This window comes from Helicoverpa armigera, chromosome 3 (genome assembly GCF_030705265.1).
Source record: "Helicoverpa armigera isolate CAAS_96S chromosome 3, ASM3070526v1, whole genome shotgun sequence".
Taxonomy (NCBI): Eukaryota; Metazoa; Arthropoda; class Insecta; order Lepidoptera; family Noctuidae; genus Helicoverpa; species Helicoverpa armigera.
Genome location: NC_087122.1, coordinates 11544852 through 11566002, shown reverse-complemented (window position 1 = coordinate 11566002; position 21151 = coordinate 11544852). Strand labels below are relative to the sequence as shown.

Sequence of the window (21151 nt, the reverse complement as noted above, 5' to 3'; positions counted from 1 at the left end):
CCAGCAGTTTATACATCCTTCAGTACGACATCTACAAATTGGCTCATTTGTATAATTAAATATTAACAAGTAATTCCTGCTATTACGAGTCTCCTGCTGGAAAATTAATAGATATGCTATATTGCTATCCGGGGATTAAATCTAACATAAGTTTACATTAAAGATGGAAAGATTAGGCGTGTCCGGTGTCGTGTGATTGGGTCCAAATTATATCATTCAGGATGCGTCATTATTATAACGGTATCTGAGTAACTATTTATGTACAATATTTTCCATAGCAGTAAAACCAATTACACTACAAAGAAGATGGTCTCATCTTTTAAGGAAGCTATATTTTCGAACAAGCTTACACCTCAAAGTAATAAGTCCCCAAATCAATGATTCTTACTAAAAGTGAAACTGTAGTGAAGTGCACAATAGGTGTTAACTCGTGATTAGTGCGGTTAGTATCGATGCGCGCGCGCAGAGCGGTGAACTATGCAGAGTTGCGGCTGCAGGGCGTAGGGCGCGGGCGGAGGCGAGCTACCGATGTAACTGAGAGGAGAAGGATCACTGGTACATAGACTGACACGAAAAATAACAGGCATAGATTTCGTCAAAGTTGTCCGAAACAAAAATTAATTAATTCTAAGGCGAGATTCCAATAGAGAATAAGTTCGGAAATCTGTATAATTTAAAGTTTTAATACAACATACTTTTGAGATTACAGATCATATTATGTATCCTGTGTAAAATTGCTAGGTATAGCAAAAACTTCCTTATCTAAGAGATACATTGTACTAGACTACATATCATCATTATCATCATCATCAGCCTATCGCAGTCCACTGCTGGACATAGGCCTCTCCAAGTGCACAAGTGACTACATATTCTTTGTTCTAAAAAGACAAGAACATTTAAAGGATTTGCGAGCACAGATCAAGCGATTCCGTTACATTGGATTTCAAGTTTTCAGTAGTCTTTGAGAGCTTACTGAAAATATACAAAGTATCTTGTGAGTTAAAGTAGTCTTTGCACAAATCTAAGGACTGGATTGGTAACAAGGACTTATCTACTTATATGTAAGTACATAGTAGCTTCCGTCTACTTCCCTATGAAACTACTTCCCACACCCGAATAAAAAATAGAGTGATTGAAGACCTACAAACTTGCACATTGTACATATTATCCACAATTAGGCACACATTACTGTGAAATATCTCCTTTAGTGAGGTCCATACGAAATACGTACATACCACGAAATCTCCGAAATCTTCTCCGGCGAGGCTGAGGAACTCGTACTCGAGAGAGACCAACGAGCGTGGGTTTCTTATTAGAATTGTTCCAATTGAACCTTCTGGTCAGCCACTTCCCATAGCTACCGCAACCAGTTTATGTTTTAAATTCGCGATAAAAAAATATCTGCAGCGGCGCGTGTCATTAGCCGCGATGTCCCCCCCCCCGGCCTCCCCTCGCCCTCCCGCCCCTCGTGCCCCCGCCTGCATTTATTAATCTTATTCGGAGAAATCGACGCATCACAAGACTGCCTCCGCCCCGCCACCTCGCCGCAAGTTAACCAAAAGTTCAGAAGGACCCCGGCTTATTAGACCACATTACTCTTAGTAAACTAGAGGCAAAAATCCTTTCGGAAGTCACTAGAAACAATGTCATTATGACATAGTTGGATGCTGAATGGCTAGGTATTTGAATATCGACTCAAAGGTCAACAACTTTTTACTGGTTCAACCGCAACTTGCGTATGAATATCGATTAGTTCTGAATTGATATAGTCGAAACACAATTAAGAACGAGACAAATATTTGAATGAATCACTATGACCTTATGTACAAAAGTTACTCCTTTTCCAATACCCCAGTATTTTTAAAAATATTTCTAAGAGTCACATAAAGTGCAATCGATGAAATTCCGTCCTTAAAACGTCTGCACAAGGAGCAAATCCTGGTCCAGTGGAGAACTATCCGAATTCATGGACAGCCGAGTGTCCGGTACGGCCGTTCACTCACCGTGCGACATCGCCTTGAATTGATACATATGTATTTATTTATAGGCACCTATATATAATCGATTTCTGGTCTGTACACCACTTATTTTTACACCAAAACTCCGAACCTTTTGCTCGCGGTCAACTGAGGATTTCGCCGAATTCGGTTGCAGTGATAATAACGTTAATGTTTTAGATAAATTGCCAACTGTTTATCTGGACGTACCAATGATATGAACACTTGAATAATGATATAATTTGTAGGTACGTTGTTATTATGTTAATGCAATTTGTAGGTAGCTGTATTTGTATGTATTTCCCTGAAATAAATGAATCAATCCCCTTTTTGAACATCGGAAAATGAGACACAATTTTGCCAATAGCTTTGAGCAAGTCTCATAGTATGTAACTGGAAGTAAATCTTGGAGTAAAAATTAAAATCCGCTAAATCCTATAAAATTAGTGCGTTCGCAATTTTGTAGTGAACAGTTTTGTAGTGTAGAAATGACAAAAAGTGACCACCAAAACGAATTTTACGTAAATTTTTTAAAGACTGAGTTGAAGATTTTTTTATCTTTACAGCAAAAGCTGAATTTATTTGGCTGAAGAATTGCAACCACAATACTTTACTAGAACTTATTCTGAAGCCCACGTAGACAAAAACGCCTAGTCCTAGTATTATCTAAAACTTGTGTTAGGCACAATCTAGCGAACATGGCTACAAGATTCGAGGTCATCTGCTTTCTGACGTGCCAGCATTTCCGTTATTAACTACCTAAAAAATAATAATTGCCGGATGAATTCATATTCACATATAAGAATTCGAATTGGCAGATTATATCATCGGTTGGTATGGTATTATATTACGAAGGCTTGGCCTAGACATCATAAAAGTGGTCCCATTGCTATGATTGTATGGGAGTTGGGTCTTTAATTAATATAATAGAACTGGTAACTTCAGTAACAAATAAAAACCCACCAATATTTTCTTACATACCTCTTCGATATTAAGTAGATTCAGAAATACTTACTAACATAAAAACATGGCATAATTCTACCGTTTTCTGCAACGAAAACTTTCTTCGTCTAGTCTAGCGACCATTACCGCAACTACTGAGCATGAGGACCCGGATTCGATTCCCGGATTACGTTTTAATTCGTGGTTTGACAATTGAGTGTCGTTTGTGGTTCATTACGGTGCAATAGGTTTGAAGGTTTGTCGAAACGGTATATGAACATCTTTGCCTTACCCCTTAAACTACATGTTAGCCCGCGTGTAATAGTTTTAAACAAATATTCTAACATCCTCCTACTTACACAATGAAAATACTATACTGAAACAACTTGCGTAATTTCAATACAATAAAAAATATTGCACCATCTATTTCAGTCTTCCTCAATTTTATTCTGCCCATGTCTATTATCTGAATTACTTAAAAATTTTCAAACATCTTTATTAAATTTTATTACGTGTTATCATCACAATAAAATTTTAAAATTACGACTCATTATTATTCTGACTAAAGTTTTTTCAAAAGATGATCATCAAATTCTTGCATATTAAAAAGTATTCAAAGATATTTCTAAACATGCTAACAACCAGTCAGACTTAATATAGCAACAATAATGCATTTCCAATATTAAATAACCGTGGACTATAAAATTCTATAAGAAACTGGTATCATAAAATTGTGACTAACCTTTTTATCCAAGCCGACTAAGTCTAGCTAAGAATAAAGTTGTTTGAGTTTTTATTCTGCTTTCTATTTAATATTAATTTACTTAAAATAATAATACTACCAAACTTACACAAGAAATATGGTTCAGCGTTTCCAGGGTTGCTGCTTATGCTGGACCAAAACTAAACTGCAGATATGGTGGCAGCATAATATTCGTACACCAATTCGAAAGAATGTATAAGTAAATAAGTTGCTATCGTATAACAGCATGCTGGTATTTTAACTAAATTCTGTGATTTTTCTTTCTTTCTTTACGTGAGATAAAATATTTTGAATGAATATCAATCTCCTTTTGCGCAATCATCATGTCCTGAGTCTTTTCCCAACTATATTTATGTATAGGTTGGCTTCCAGTCCAAGGGGATGTGGCAGCCGGACAGCAGACAACCGGGATCTACAGTTTAAAGTATGAAATATACTAAACAACTACCAATGTCATTAAGTATATCAAATATGATGCGATAAATAAATAAAAAAAAAAACAATACAGAAAACAATTTTATTTTAAGAATAACTTTACTCAAATGTCTAATATTTCACAAGTTTATCTTACAATATTAAATATAATTAAACCTTTGAAACAGAGTGCAGTTAGATTAAGGTACAGATAATACAGTACAAAATAGTCACAGACACATTTATTTAATTGTTTTTTTTTTTATATTATACATTTTAGACAAAATAGTTTTAATACAAATCCACAGGTCCCTTCACCTGAAAGAATTGCTTTACTTGCATTTTAATTCCCAATCTCTAATATACATTTAGTGAATAGGTACAATATTTTTAAGTGAAAGACATAGTTGGTCATTGTTTATCATAATAGACTTATCTACGCTTAGAAACCACTACAAATTATGAAATTCTTCACAATAAATAACTGAATTTGTAACAAATACCGCGTTTGAACATTGAACATTGAAATAACATGCTACATAATGTATCTGTAGCTTTTAAATCACATATTTACCTGCACTGGTAGACTTAAACACGAGTTCCAGTTTATTTTTATAGGTTATTTCGCAGGTGCCGGCGCTGTGGGAGCCGCGGCGACTCGCTTCTGTGCCTCCGACAGCTGCGGCGTGGTGGTAGCCAGGGCTCGTAACTGCTGCTCAGCTGCAGCATTCACCATCTTAGACACATTCGTCTTCATCTTATTCCTTTCGGCCGCAGATTTGCTCTTAACAGGCGCGTTTGGACGCTTCGTCACCGCTTTGCCTGCCTTAGCCTTATTCTTCTTTGATTTCGCACCAGCAGGTAACTTACTCTTGACTTTTAATTTGCCTTGAGCCATGTTTAAGATAAATTAATTTATTTACGCACAATAAAAAACAACAACGTGCTTTTGTTTTGACGTCGTTTGACAGTTGTCAATACTTGACGGTGACATCTTATGACTTTGACACAAGTCGTTGGAAATAAGAACGTTCCATTCTACGGTACTACTACGAGTAAAGATGTTGCTCGATATCATAATATCGATTCATGGCTCCTGTGCCTAACACGGCATAAAAAATACTATTTTATTGTTATCTGAGTAAAGTATACAGTAGTAAGTTTATAAGCTTGTTAGGATGATATAAGTATTAAGATATGAGATGTTTTAGGGATATTGAATAAAGATACAAATAAAGAGACAAAATTGGTATTTATTTTACGGACTTTTTTTATTCATAAATCGACTGTTGCAGTATATGAATTCGAGTTTCAAGTTAAGAAATATACATAATATATAATATCTTCTAAATATATTTTATGTACAGACAAATAGAAAAGTAGTCGAGTATAATTATCGGCTATCGATAGAATCGAGCGGCGAGAGTGCAGGCGACCGGCGGAAAGCGGTGCGGACGAGGGCGCACCTCGCCATAAAACGTCTAGAAAAATAGATAAATCGCTCAAAAACGTCAGAATCAGTCGAAAAGATAGAAGAGGAGAGAACGGGCGACGTCAAAGGTGACGACAAGAATAGGTCCTCAGGCCCGTCTCACGCATACTCCGTGTCGGTGGAGAGCGAGCGCTCCGCGGGGGAGCGCCGCCCGCTCGCTTCCGCCACCGCCGGCTCGCCCGCCTGCGCCTGCGCGTATGCCAGGCTCTTCTGGTAGCTGAACAGCTGCCTCTCCAGTGAGTAGTTCTCCGCCTGAAGTACGGCTATCTCGCGCCTGCAAATATTAACCATGTTATTATTTACGAAAAAGTCCTTGAATAATGCATCTTTGCAACAACAACTACACTTACCTCATTTGATGCGCGTGTAGCCGACAAAGGTCATCATAGACATGATAAGTAGCTTGAAAAAGTAGATAAGTATCGCCCCACTCGAGGCGTACACGTAGTTCACCTCCGGGGTGCAAGAAAGCGCTGCCGGGACGCGACATGTCCTCGACGCGCAGTGCGGTTTCCATCATCAACCCTTCATCAGCACTGTCTTGTGCATAGTAGTGTTCGAAGGGTGCTCCGGGTAGTTCCTCAGCATCGGGCTCCCCGGCCGCCGCTCCCGTCCGCACCAGCCAGGCCGACCAGCTGACGTAACGCAAGTGGTTCCGTGGTACATGATGCACGTCGCGATATAGCATGTGCAAGCGCACCATCTCCGAGTGCATATCGCAGCGCACTGCCCACGCTTGCTTGTCGCGGTCGTAGCAAGTAGCCGCACGACCCGCAGCCGGCACTGCCAGCTCGGCCAGAGCACGCGCCCATACCAGCTCTACCGTCAGCCGAACACCTTTAGTTAGAAGCCGTGATGGTGGGCGAGGATTCCAAGGCGGTGTGCGGCCATCAGCGTCACACACACATTCAAGTGGACCCGAGTGTAATCTCCTCTCGCCCTCGCCGAGAGCAAGAGCATATCTAACTCGGCATCGCTGTCCTTCACCAGATAATCTCATGAGCCGCAGAGTCAGCGGCTCTTTGCCACCACCGCCTGTAGCCGATACTTGCCAGTCGAAGCCGGCGAACGCTATGGGTGGAGTATCAAGGCGGGGTGCGCGCAGTTCACAGGAGTATAGAGTGCGCACTCTTGACATGCTGAGCTCAAGTTGAAACTCTCCACGCGCATCTGCGAACTTGGTATTGAGTTCTGCGATGGAAACGCAACGACCCCTTCCTTGCGCTGCGCAGCCTGCGCTGAAGCGCACTTGTTTGCCAGAAAACCCTTCATTTGCCGTGAAGTGATCACGGCTAAGTAGTGTGAACGTGAAATCGACGTACACACGCATGCCTTCGCACGCGCCGCGCCATACCAAGTACACACCTGCAACAAAATTGGAGCTGTTAAAATATAGTTCAAGGGTGAGGAACCTGCCAGCTAAGTAGGATATATCTCATTGATATAAGCTGGGGATTTGTATGAACTAACCGAGCGACGCATCCGTGCGGCTGAAGGCGACTGCCCAGCGCTGGTGCGCGCAGCAGAAGTCCTTGGAGGTGACATCGCGGTCGGGCTCGCGCGTGGCGGAGCGCGTCACCACGAAGGTGAACACGTGGGTGTCGGCGCGGTCCTTGAGCCGCGTCGCCCGGTACAGCAGCGCCATGCGCCCGCGCCGCCTCTACCGCCCCCCGCCGGGACCCGCCTGCGCAAGCGCCTGCCGACAAACACTAACAACACTTATACCATACTCCTACGTGACCATTGCCATCACATTAATACGGAGATGCAGACAAATGTTAAATTGGCAAAATGCACCTTCCATCTAAAGATTATCAGGTTAAGAAAAAAGAAAAGAATTTATAAGTTGCCGTTTATTTATTTCGATCAATATATGTGTTTGTATGTAGGTATTAGTTCAGCATGTGTACTTAGGTATAGTTTCTCATACGGGTTTACCTTTCCTTAAACTTTCAGACGTAGGTCTCTAAGAGAAACATTTCAACTTAACTATCCTAGAACAATAACACGTTAATCTTCAAAAGCACTTTCAAACATAAAAACCACTTTAGAACTACGAACAGAATTTCGACAAGGTCTACGTACCGCAAGGTTCTAAACTTTAAAATCTTCAATCACTTAAAACAACGAAACCAATTCGGAAACTTCCAACTCTGAATATGTATCCTAACAAAGTTGTCCTTAGCTCCGCGACAGAATATTAGACTTCCTGGAAGTTCGCGACCTGAATTATATAGAAGTAAACTGAAGCGAGGCGCATCCAGCAAATGAACCGAGCGACTGAGGTTTGGGAGCGTAAAGTGCATTACCGTACCTCATGACCTAATCGCTTTACAATACTCCTGAGACTCCCTACCACATAAGTACTACGATTGTACAAAACTGTGCAATTACATTAAGGGATGTCCAAGTAATTTCGCTTTACTTTATCTGTTTCGTCTGACCTTAATCCAAAGTATATTTCGTCTACGTGCCGACTTGGATTAGCAGAAATTCCGCAAATATCTGCGAGTGGAAGTGGGCAATACTGTCCGTCGGCGTACCTTGTTAAATTTTTATTAAGTTGGTAGTACGTCAGCGCGTCACGGCTGAAGGTTTCATACTGAGATGATTCTTTACAGTATTGGACGTAAATCTGCACCTGTCTCTGATTTGCGCTGTAAAAGTTATGAGCAGCCTAATTATTAATGAAATGAAGGAAGTTAATTAATCCGCCTGGCTGTTTAAAGTCTCAGGGTATATTAAATAAAATAGCGCCGAGGGGAAAAAGTTTCCGAATGCAATCTATAAGGCTTTTGTGAGAGTTTTTTAACGTGAAGGTCCTCTTGAATTCATTTCGCACAGGGAAACGATACGCCCAGGGATAAAGGAGTTTGTGTCCTAATAGCTCATTAAACAACGAATGATGTGTACCGAAACACGAGGACCTTTATCTAAGGAGATAGACAATACAAAACTATTGTACCGAATCACGAGGTCGTTTATCTGGATAGACAAAATCGAAACCATGGTTTGCAATATCAATTTCAATCGCATCACCCTTTCAACAATGCAAACTCATGAATAAAATAAAGTTAATTAACCGCGTTAAGCTGCACAGCAGATACTGGGAAGCTGGAGATAATGCCTTGATCTAGCATTTATAATTACACGCCACTAATTCCCCACCCGAGATTGCAATCTATAAGCTTCAAATGTACGCAGAAACCATACATGCATATGTAACATCGAACCAAATCGATAATATGCGTAGGTACGTCACTAGTATAACTAGCTACGTCAATATATCAAACATGGCAACAAGTTAACAAGCCCCTGAGCTATTTAGGCTGGCTAATTGATGATTGGCTTCGAGCTATTGATGTTCCAATGTTTTCGATAAACAAAGAGTTCTATTTTCAAGCCTTCATTTATTAATAGCTGTCCTATAACAATCTATTTTGAAGTTCTGAAAATATAACAAAAGCAGAATCTATTTCACGAACACATTTGTTACGGCAACACGGTTCCACATAAAATTTTCAAGATAGGAAGCTGTTTACGACACACAAAGAAGAAAAATCTGAAAGGTAGTTCGGTCTGTTAGATTTTATCTCCAGTGTCGACAAATGTTACATCCTTATTCGTTGGGAACGTAGCTCGTATTAAAAATGTAAAGACGTCTGCGGAAACGTGTTGAATATTTGCGGTGATACTTCAGCGCGAGCACGCCAGTACCGACGGAGAGTGCACTGTACCTAATAGTCAAATATCTGCTTTAATTTCGGAATTCGACGCTTCGAATATTCCCGAGACTCTGCGTAGTAACGAGAAATATACCTACGTAGCTATTCCGTAAGCGCTTGTAAAGTGGTCGGTACACTGAATTCGGCAACCTGTGGACAAAGACTGTCGACTTGAGGCTCTTATATTGTTAGTGTTTCTATAATACCTAAGGTCGTCGAGACTGTGTGTGTGGGTGATTCCGCCGGGTTCGATGTATTCATATAGGATTTAATAACGAGAACAATGTCATACGAAACCAAGCTTAAATTGGACGATAGGAATTAACCGGCCGTCTAGAGTCTAGAATATAGTTCATTGTTTCATGTCCTATACCTGTTACTAAGTCACCATTCTATTTGCATATTACTGTGATACGTTCTACCGAGGTATGTAAAATTATTTAAATCACAAGATCCACTTCAATCTCTTTTTGATGTAAGCCCAAAAATATTAATACATTTAAATTTCAGGAGCCATACGTAAGGTAACGCGCCGGTTGATTACGCTAGACCCACAGGACGGGATCTCATTACTCGCGCATCACACATATTTTCTTAACATATTTCTGGTATGACGCCTCCACCTGACTACGGATTCAGTCTTTGGTCCGTGAACAGAATAATAACATAACCTTCAGTTTCATGTTCCACGTTATCGTTAAAAGTTTTGCAGAAATATAACATAAGAACTGAACAAACTACTTTTGTTAGACAGACTATTATTCTCTTTCTATCTGTTCCATTTATCAAAGATCTGGAAAGTAATTCAGACTTGATTGAGGCGGTTTACTATGTCAATAAAATCCTTTTTGTAAGGCTTAGAAGTAACGAGTCAAATGCCCGAATAAGCCTTCAAAAGACACTCAAATGGTTGCCCTTAATCATCGGGTTGATATTTCAATTGTGGATATTATTTTAAATTGAAATTAAAATACATTTGATTGTGTATCTAAATAAAAGCCAAGTAATTTGAATCTAATGGAAAAAAAATGACAGTTTTATTTTCCTAATAACATAAACTACTGCTGTATTTTGACAACTATTTATTTTACTTTTATTTGACAGTTACTTACAATCTTTCTACCTTCAGGCTATCATTTCGCATACACAGGAGTAACATTCCCTAACGCCAGCAGTAAGCGACAGCGACAAGGTAACTAATTACTATAAAATATTGTTTCAATTAACCTTAAAACACCTCCACAGATATATTTTATGAGCGATGCGCAATGAAAGTAATTTCTCGTAATTAAAATTATGCCCATATACAGTTAGGGCGTGTACTTATTTGATATTTAATGGTATATGTTTTGTACATATTAACTACTCTTTGGTTTACGAGATACTGCAGTCGTAAAGTACAAATAGTATTTTTATTAGAAAGCTAATTAGCATTTGTGACATTTTTTTTTATGCGTCAATTTTCAGTCGTTCAGTTGAAAGTTCAGTTGTCTATGTGTATATTTTTTACCTATAAAAACTATGAGCAATCAATTAACCTAGGCAATAAATAAAAAAACCGTCAACAATGAACAGTTTACGCCTAAATTCTCGTGTACAAAATGGACATGTAAACCAAACGATCACAAAATGTCGGTCAGTTATACGCGTTGTTCGCCAGACTAATATTCATCGAGAAAATTTATTGTTCTCTCAAATATGTATGAAACTCGTTTGTTGCTTTATTTCAGGTACAATTCAGTTGATTGCTTCATAGCTGTGGCCTAGGTATTGAAGCGATTAGGAACTCTTTAATCAATACTGGCATCGTTAGGCAATTGAACGGAATTTTCTAGTGTTTAGGCAATTTGATGGAAACTATTGACACAATTTGATGTGTTTGTTTTTCAGTTAATACATAGTCTTCAATTTAAATTAATTTAACCAACTTTGAACAATACAAATACCAACGTACTTTTGACTATCAACTATTTTCCGATCTACAACAAACAAAACAAAAAATCTTTCAACTGAAATCCACACACCACATAAAATAAACATAAAAATATCACATTCACGACCCTTTCCGCACTAGTAATGGTTTTTCCATGTCATATTAATTTTAGCGGCCATTAAAACTTGTAGGTATCGAATGCTAGTCACTGCACGTCAGGTTACCCAATACTCGTAGGTATTCGAGCCTGAAAATTCATGGAGCGTGAAAAGGCGTAACCACACACATGCGGTGCATTCTGCCAGGGAACGAGCGGCGACGGAGATAAAATATGGTCACTGATGTTGCTACACGGCATGATTTGGACTGAGGTAATTTTGGGGCTGAATTTCCGTAAATTATAACAGCGTATGATTAAGAATTTTACGGCTATTTTTAAGTTATACTCGGGTATATGTACCTATGTACCTATCAGATACATAGGTACATATTACTTTACTAAAAGTGATGATACCTACGAAGCTATTTAAATGGCTTTTCAGCGTACCTATGTTTTAACTTAGGTACGCTGAAAAGTTATACCTATTGTGTGTAATTCTGGTAATATAATTCAAAACGAAACGTCGGAATTAAATAATATTAATGTAACCGCGAAAAAATCCGTAAAAGTAGGTAGGTACTTTTATTTAAATAAACTACTTGGTTTCAAAAGTCTTATATGACAAACAAACTCTTCAGCTTTGTATATTGAGGTATAGAGGTAGGTACCCAGTACAAATGATTCGCTCAAATGTTGTGGCCACGAAACTTTTTCTGTGTGTTTTACTACCGAAATACCTCTCTGTCACCGAGAGTACTTCAGAATTTTTGTGGCAACAATTGTGCGTGTCACTTGTCATGACGCTGAATAAGAACAAGTCCTGAGAATAGACAGAATAACAACAGCTGCAGACTTGTAACTTCAGGACGAAATAAAGGACAGAAATGTATCATTTTGTATCCCAAATTCTACCTACATCAAAACCTTTTACTCTTATACATATATGATCAACGTTACTCTCTTTTATGGAATACAACGTAAGTTAACACACTAAACCAACTTTATATAAAAAGAGATTCAATCTACAGAAGAACATTAGATGGTTTGTGTTAATCTGTTCCCTCAGGACGCTCGCAAACCGCCAGCAAATGAGTAACTATCGCATTTTACCCGACCTAAGCAATTTGGGTACTGTTTTTGTTAAGCGAAACAATAGCCGAAGATATAGACGTAAGTAAATTTACTTATTCACAAGTTCCCCATACATACGTCTGAATTCGCGTGATGTCTAAACTACTCGGCCCATTTGAATAAGTTATGATGCTCATATAGTATTTTGTAGTCGGCCTGTTCAAGATGGGAATTTCACAAATATATGTACGTTAACTTGAGCATTGTTTTAGTATATACAATGGTTTAGAACAGCAATTTCTCCTGGATTTATATTTGATGAGAAATTTGAAGTCAGTCACGATAAGATCTCAACTAATTAGGTTACACCAAATACCTTTAGCTTTGCTCTGAACATGGATAAACTGAGTATGGTTAACTAGCACAACAGACATAGCTAAGTGCATATAAGCCATCATATAACATTAATTAAGAGAATTAAAATGACAATCTAGAATTAAATATCTAAGTATGTCCATCTTAGACTATTGCACTGATTGACTATTGACCGCCTTGAAATATCTTTTAAAATGTTTATTTAACACAACCTCCTTTATTAACCGACTCAAAAAACGCAGAAGGCTCTAAACTCAACGTGTTAGGAACAAGTCCTACTTATTTTTTTTAATCTATGACCACGCATAACTTTTATTACTGGCATAATAACATTACACCACGTGTCTTCCCAACTCTATAACCATAATGGTTTGAAAATATTCTAGAACGTTCTTCAAAGGAGAAACAAAGGCGCCGCAGTAATGGTTTCCGAACGAGACCGAATGCTATTCAAATACAATTCGGAAAACACACAGAAAAGCGGTACCATATCGACAGTAGATGTGAACTGCAAATGCACTGCAAATATACTAAACTGAAATAATATATCCTCCGTTTTAAAACTAGAATTCAATAGAAAATCAGTAGAAAGCGCTTACAGCATTGTTTTGAAATCAGAGCGAGGAAATCTAGAGGAAATACTTTTCTTTATTATGTGTGCTTTCCTAAAGTATTCTGATCTAAAATAAAGATTCGATAGAAATATGTTTCGGTTCATACTTATTGTTTTTTCTCAGAAATGAATCTTACATGAAAATAAAACTGAATATCTTAATGGAAAACCGGTAAGTTTTTCCGTGAAAAACATATTCGCTTACTAGTAAAACTTTTAAAACAAGTAATACGTGCTCTTAATACGTCTCTTTTTCAAATACCCATTGTGATATTTATTATTGAAGGATAAGAAAATATTTTCTTTGAGATATTATCAGTAGCTACAAAATAATTCGAATCCACTTATTTTAAGTATGAGTATGTCACTGCTAAAACAGAATGAAGCTGAAACGCAACTAAAACATCTTGTTTCTCAGACACCCTATGCACTAGGTAAGTGTGTATCGCTCGCAGGCTAGCCGACCACGTCCGAAGTGACCGATTTTTTGTAGCAATAATACAACGCACACGTAGGACGTGCCAACAAAAAATCTGTCCTACTAAAAGTCTGCCGTGTGCAGCCTAACTTCATACGTAAAACAATGCTAATCGCAACTCAATCACATCGCTTAGGAAATTAGAGGTGCCAATCATCTGAGTGATGACTATCGACATATCGACACATGTACACCGCGACATTTGTCGATAACGTCGGGAAATTGAACGGTTATCTTGCACCCGCCTCTCTATTTTCCGCGCGGGATGCGTTGCATGAGTTCATGCATCACTGTTCATGAAAATGTGGGCGCGGGATATTTTCATACTAAAATAAACTATATATTTTGACGTCCATTTTCGAATTTAGTGACCGTATTTATGTATGTAGGTTTGTCTGTCTTGATGTTTGTATTTACTTAAGTGCATAATACTTAATTGAGATCGGAAAAGATGCTGTTTATTAACAAACCCCAAAAAGGAGGAGGCTCTAAGTATTATGTTTTTCTTTCTTTTAAAGTAGCAAACATTCTTACCAAAATATCTATCTTACAAGTATAAAAAATAAGGCGACGTTTTCTCTTCAAACTGTGATCTACAAAAAATGAAACGAAGCATCTGACACTAATCTCTCTAAGCTGAAAATACACTGAAACCATTATCGTATTAGCCTCCTACCATCCAACCTAACTTTACCAGAATTCATATTTATCAAACCATTTTTATAAACCCAACTTGATAGAAAATCTAAATGTGAACCTGTTGGCTCCATTTTTGAAATGGCGTAAAGATTAATCTTTCATGAAATATTTAATCCAAAGCATTATAAAAGTGTCATTTATCACGCAGTAATTTTAATATTTACTTTCTCAAAGTTTAAATGATATGAGAAAAATAGAATATCAAAAAATTGCGAATTGAAGGCGTGTAATTTGTCAGCAGCTGTTGCGCACTGAATTTACAAAACGGTTGTACCTATCTACCTACCTACTTTATATTTGATCTAAGCGCTTAAATGTATAGCTATCTCTACACAGCTGAAAATGTTATATTACGACAAATATATTTTGATGTTATGGTTATGATGACTTAAATGAGTTAAATGTTTATATTTACCATATTGCAGAAAGATATTTGGCTTCAACAACGCATTTAATTGTTTTACTGCAGAACTGATTAAATGATGGAACCGTATTATTTTTACAGCTATCATAAATCGTTCTCTCATGTACCTACTGCGTTTTCCTGCCAGCCAGTGACATCGTTTGTGATTCATTTCAAAAGAGGTATTGTTTCAACTTGTAAAATAAATGCTGGACACGTATAAAAATAAAGTTTCTTTTCACAGGAAAATTGCGAAATTGAATTTTTATAAATGTATACGTGTTGGCATAATTTTAATATTTTTTGATGGATTATGACAACATTGATCGATCGTTCGTTGGAAAGTATACAAATGAAGCAATGGAAGTGAAAATGTAGCAAAGAAAACCTTTTTGCTCAGCCAAGCAATTATATTTAAACTTGGAAAAATATTTGCTGCCCTTTCGGGGTTTTTACTTAAATATAAAAATGTTGCTTTTAATCTTAAATGTTAAATGTTGTCGTTATAAACAAAGACGGGAAAAAATTTGTCACGTTTTAATGAAAGAGGAATTTTGTTTGCATATTTAGTAACACCGCATCACATCATTAAAAAGTTAGCTGGCTGTTAATTAACTCAAGTTTGAGAATAGCCTTTGTCACGTTGTCAACATTTTTACAACTTTAATAGGTAAGTATGGAGTACTGTTCTTGTTAAGTGACGCGACACAATAAAATTAGAGCGTTACTCATTAAAATGTGTAAGAACTTTATGCTCGAGCTAAAATTTTCTTTATAGTGGTGTACACGAGTAGAACACTAGTCACAGAAATACTCACACAGATTCGTCTTTTTCCTGTAAAATTACTTTCGACAAACAATTATTGTAATTAAATGTCATTTTAATTAATGAATACAGTTTTAAAAATGGATGTCACATTTACGTGTAGATTAAGAACTGATTTAAGGAAAAAATATAACATTTGGATGCAAACTTTGCGCAAACTTGCAAAATATTTTTCACAAACACATCTACAACAAAGTGTTCATTCGAACAAACTGCACATAAAGACCGTTATTTTTGCACAAACATTGTATTTGAGTTTATTACTTCCACCATAACTACAGGAAGAGAATTCACTTCATACATAATATATTTTGTCGCTAGCTCTGCGGTACATTTTCCTCAATACGGCCATGATTTTCCTGGCAGTATTTTTACAAAGAAATGCTCAAGGGAATGAGATAAACAAACTTACTGCCGATTTCTGAAAGCCAAGTCAAGTTACTGATCAGTAAATCTACTGTCAAAAACCACATGACCTTTGCGATTGGATGTCCAAACAAAACAACAACAACTATTCATAAAAGTTAATATGAATTTTGACAACGTATTAAATTGAGCTTTCAAAAGCCGACGCTCGTAACAATTGCATTAATAGAGTCCCAGCAAATTACTCTGTCGAACATTTTATAATGAAAACCCCAAAATAAAGTCTGTCGTAAATGGAAATTAATTTTACAAAATATCTAAATTCTCTTACAATAACAAAAAACGTCTAGACTCAAATTAAATAAATAACGTTAAATAAAGCCTCATTCGAACAATGGCTGGCTGAAAAAAAACAATGGAACCGCAACAGAAAAGCAGAGATTCGGTTACGGAACACGAAAAAACTACAGGCATTGTCAGGGGTAACGAATCACCCACGTTTTTTACCCCTGCAGATTAGCAGGGTTAAGTACTCGCCCAGCGAAGTAATTGGGCGTTTTAATTCAAATTATACATACCAACTCCACATTCGCGTAATGAAAGATCTTTTGTGAATTTAAAAGGGCATCGTTTGGACCCGTAAAATTAAAATGTTATAGCTTTCAGAATGAGTAAGGCTTATTGTCACATTATTAGATTGAAGAGGGTACGTCGTTGGAATCTTTTCTCGAGCTTTATGGCCGTGTTTTGTTGTAATTATCAAACGAAGCACCGCTCAAAGTCGCGGAAAATAAATCAGAAACCGGAGTCCCAACAGCGTTTGTTAAGCTCAGTATCTCGCAACAAAGGAGAAACATCTATTCCTAGATAAGCGTGCAAAGACTCCAGAGAGTACTTGTATTATTCTTTTTGAAACAATTCAATGTGTTACAAAGTGAGAAACATCCTTATTCTCACACAATATTTTCGCACTAAACAGACTTAGTACACCAATATTTTTTCTCCGCAAAATATCTAGACAGCAATTACACGGAAGGGCGTAGAAACTCACATCGGAAAAGCACTTATCTCACTCTGTCCACAATTAATTACTTTCAGTTAGCACAACATTATTTTCCACTCACTAATAAACATTAATCATTTGTTCTTGTTATTGACTCTAGATAATTTCGCGGTAATTGGCGGAAACTTTCTTAATAACAGCCGAGTGCCATAAAACTTTTATAAAAAAAACAATATCTCTTCAAAAAGAAATATTATTCAAAAATGGCCGCCGCTATAGTTTACGTCAATACAATTTATTGTGAGATATTGAAAGACTAGTTTTAAATTGAAACCATTCAACTTATTCGAGATTTCGCAAAATCGCAGAATAAGACGTAGATTTGATATGTTAGGTTTCCTACAATATGACGGAGAGTTCTCTTATGTAATATCTTGGAATTGAAGGACAATGGGTAGCCATTTGTCACGCGAGTTGTCAGGAAGAGATCTTCCTCATATCAACAATGTACCTAATCCATCAATGACAGATGCAGATTCACCACAATGGATTGTTTGGGCTTCAACATCGGTAGATAGGTAGGTAGGTGTCACACAGGAACACTGAATCAAATGTCGAAGTTCACATGGAAATTAGATTTTTTGTGTGATCTTTATTGAGACAGACGGTTCCCCAACATCTAATAAAATAACGTGATCATTTCTTTTTCAGAAACATCAATAACGGGATCTGGTGTAGCGAGTAATTCGATAAAATTGAACAAGACAAACTGTGAGAAAAATGATGCTAATAGACAATTAAAATAAAAGTTGTCGCGCGAATTGGTGTCAAAATGAAAAATATATTGCCTAACTGACTCAGAAGAATATTAAATCATACTAAAGTTACGAACTAATATTATTTATATTAGTTCTCCTTACGTAATATTCAGGTAACCCATTTACATTACGCTCATGTAATACAGATTCGACAGTACCCAAATTACGGGGAAGCCGTAAGCAAACTCTAGAGCAAAACAATTGCCTATCAGTTGCTCTAATCAGTGCGATAGTAACTAAAACAGCTATAAAATCCTCGATCCACAAAGCCCACAGTATAATTGGAATATCTGTCACAAACATTTTCAATTATGGCCGGGGATTGGAATTGTGGCCGATAAATGGCAATAGCCAGCTCCTGTCACGTGGGAACTAGGACTGACAGAAACAAACGACTGAGGTACGATTGTCGATCTTAACATCAAGGATTAAGAATCAATTTACTGTGTACTAAAAAACTGAATGAAGTACGGACCTACTGATATTTAAATTACGTACCTATGTACACAATCCTGTTCCCGCAAAATCTTAAAAGTAATTATTTCATTAACGATTCTAATCTTGAGTAATTACTTTTACTTGTCATGGAAATTCTACCATTAAACTTAATACTTAAATTAAATAAATCATGTTCCCCCATTTTACTACAATACCCATTTATGTACAGGAGACAGCTATAATACTACGCAAATATTTAGTAACGAAATCACTTGGTAAGTATGTAAACATACACATAAGCCCGCCTAAGTAGACACAGCAAATTGAACAAAATTAGAGTAAGTCTCGTAGTATTTGTAAGCAACAATTGTTCATTTGTGCGGCTGCCTAAAGTCCTTCACAAGTTGCCAACAAATATTGTACCAAGTTTTCATACAAAGTGTAATAGGTAGCTGTAATGCAACTTCCTCACAAAGGAAGGCCCACACTTCCTTATATCCCTTTATACAACGTAAACGCGCACCCTTCAAAATTTGTTTACTTCAATTTACGGCAAAAAATACTTTATGTCCCATTTTCACCGGCTCCGCCCTTCTAACACGGATTTATAACAGTTATATCGCAATAACCGAGATTGAACTCAGCCCTTATGTGGTTTCTGTCACATGTTTTAAGTAAAGTAATATTTATTTGCGATCTGGAGGAATAATCTACTCTACTCTACTTTGACTTTTATTTGGTGTTACCACAAACAATGTAAAACTGCGTACTAGCTGAGAATAAACACAAAGGAAATTATGGATAGTGCGTTTATTCACGAAAATGACAAAGACAAATTAGTGACCTGCCTAAAAGTCTAGATATTTTTAGGTACAGTGGCGCAACTAGTTGATGTCTTCACAATAATCCTGTTATAAGTAATACTTAACTAACCAGCATTATTTTCCTTTGTTAAGAAACATTGCTACTTGTTACACTTCAATCTAGAAATCTTTTGCCTGCAGATTATTACAGGACCCACACCCGACTATTGTCAGCAGCTTCTTATACTCCGAACGGAGTTTTCCTTCAAATGCAAAAGAGGAAAGTCTCGCCTTTCTTCCTCACAATATTCAGTTAACGACAAACTTCAAGACTTGTGCCCAGCGACGTGACGATAATAGGCTATTTCTTTCTTTCTTTCTTTTACCACTACACATTTCAACTTTTACGCTTGACGCTTCTAAAATTTAATTGTCCAACAGAACGTTCTTTGCCAGCCTTCAATAAATAATCATTAAGTTTTTATTTTATTGTCCTGAAAGCTTTTCCAACTATGAACATCAATCATTAAGAGCCTTTGTAACAAATGACAAGGATTACGAACCGTCATAAATAAGGTTAAAATGATTAAAAAGCAATCAGCCGTAAACACTCGCCGGAAATATTAAAATACAATATTCGATAAATCGACTGATACCGATAACGCAAATCGATGTAGAGACTTATTATTATCCAATAAGTATGTTCTAATGTTTTGTCTACATTAGAATGTAATTTGTCCACCAAAAATAGCCCAACCTACTGAACAATCAAAAATAACTTTGGAAACAACGTATCAATTTCCCTAAATACTAATGTATTAAAAGAAAAACATTTGTAAAAAAGAACTTGTTTTTCCGAACATCGTGTTGTTTTTCCTACCGCCTCTCATCTCGTATATCATTAAATTAGGCGGGAAACTGAAACACCCACTCTATACATACAATTATAGTCGATTTGTTTTCGAAAACAAAGCGTGCGTAGACATTAAATTGCCTATTATTTATCCAGGAGGTGGTCGGGTTACATGAACCTCCCCAACTATACGTTATAATATTCCATAGTGTAAATTTACAAGTTTCAAGGAGCGAATCGATCCAGGTAAGTTGGAAGTGCGAGAGCAAATAAACCTAAGGCTATCGAATTTGAGCAGAAGTTCAGCAGCGGTGGACAGAGAGAAGAAACGGAGAAGTCCCGCCAAATTAGTCGAGCGTAGATAAGAAAGATTGGAAGGTGCATTTTAAGGTAAACATTGTAGTGCAGTGCGCAACAGGGTGGCGCGTCATGCATGCGAGCGTACCTGAGGCGGGCGCCGGGTGCGGGGAGGACCGACGCTCCCTAGACTCGGCGAGCCAAGCCAACGCGCCGCTCCACGCGGACTAACGCACCCTCGCGCCGCCAACATCGCTCCTCGACGTACGCGGGGGTTGCCATGCTTTACATGATTTCCCCGTAACTAAAATATTCAAGTCACATTCAGAAAACACTTTTAAAAGTTCGGAAAATTCATGGAAAATGGAATGTGCACGATTTTCTTAATTTTCCGCTGCATTTAATATTGAAGACGGCGTGGTAAGCGCCTAACTTTATAACATTTTAAAAGAGATCCTTAACATAAATATGAAAAAGGTGAAAACTAATATAAAATTTTCTCTTGTAAAGTGGAAAATTAATTACCATTTTTCTAGGGACACAGAACAAAACAGTAAATTGGCAACATTACGCCCGCCCGTACCCCTCCGACCCGGGCGGGCGCCGAATAATGAATCAGGGGGAAAGAAATTGTGGAGCGGGGAAATGCCGGAAGACACCGGCCCGTGCCGGATGGACGGGCCACGCTGCCGGATCCGATGCCCTGACTTGCACCCTTTCACAACTTCCCAAACACGGCCAT

At 37.6% G+C, this 21151-nt stretch overlaps 2 protein-coding genes across 3 annotated transcripts; both read right to left on the bottom strand.

Moving 5' to 3' along the window:
• Positions 1-4205: 4205 nt before the first annotated feature.
• Positions 4206-5109, bottom strand: LOC110372937 (uncharacterized). The gene has a single exon (XM_021329974.3). The coding sequence runs from the start codon at positions 5012-5014 to the stop codon at positions 4736-4738; it is 279 nt and encodes a 92-aa protein (XP_021185649.3). The 5' UTR covers positions 5015-5109; the 3' UTR covers positions 4206-4735.
• Positions 5110-5349: 240 nt separating this feature from the next.
• On the bottom strand, positions 5350-20694 carry LOC110372936 (uncharacterized). 2 transcript variants are annotated; one of them, XM_021329973.3, is made up of 4 exons: positions 20558-20694; positions 7079-7304; positions 5959-6973; positions 5350-5882 (listed from the first exon to the last, which is right to left on the bottom strand). In XM_021329973.3, the coding sequence occupies exons 2-4, from the start codon at positions 7251-7253 to the stop codon at positions 5708-5710; spliced, it is 1365 nt and encodes a 454-aa protein (XP_021185648.1). In that variant the 5' UTR covers positions 7254-7304; positions 20558-20694; the 3' UTR covers positions 5350-5707. The 2 variants fall into 2 exon arrangements, with proteins under 2 accessions (XP_021185648.1, XP_049692217.1); XM_049836260.2 differs by having other exon boundaries at positions 7079-7317; positions 20558-20653.
• Positions 20695-21151: the final 457 nt, after the last annotated feature.

What these genes read in the sequence shown, in the direction of transcription:
- LOC110372937 (XM_021329974.3), bottom strand. Translation starts at nt 5,014, where the DNA reads ATGGCTCAAGGCAAATTAAAAGTCAAGAGTAAGTTACCTGCTGGTGCG.
- LOC110372936 (XM_021329973.3), bottom strand. Translation starts at nt 7,253, where the DNA reads ATGGCGCTGCTGTACCGGGCGACGCGGCTCAAGGACCGCGCCGACACC. An exon ending in CCGCACGGATGCGTCGCTCG is followed by an intron (nt 6,974 to 7,078) that starts GTTAGTTCATAC and finishes ATTTTGTTGCAG; the next exon opens with GTGTGTACTTGGTATGGCGC. An exon ending in CTACACGCGCATCAAATGAG is followed by an intron (nt 5,883 to 5,958) that starts GTAAGTGTAGTT and finishes TAATATTTGCAG; the next exon opens with GCGCGAGATAGCCGTACTTC.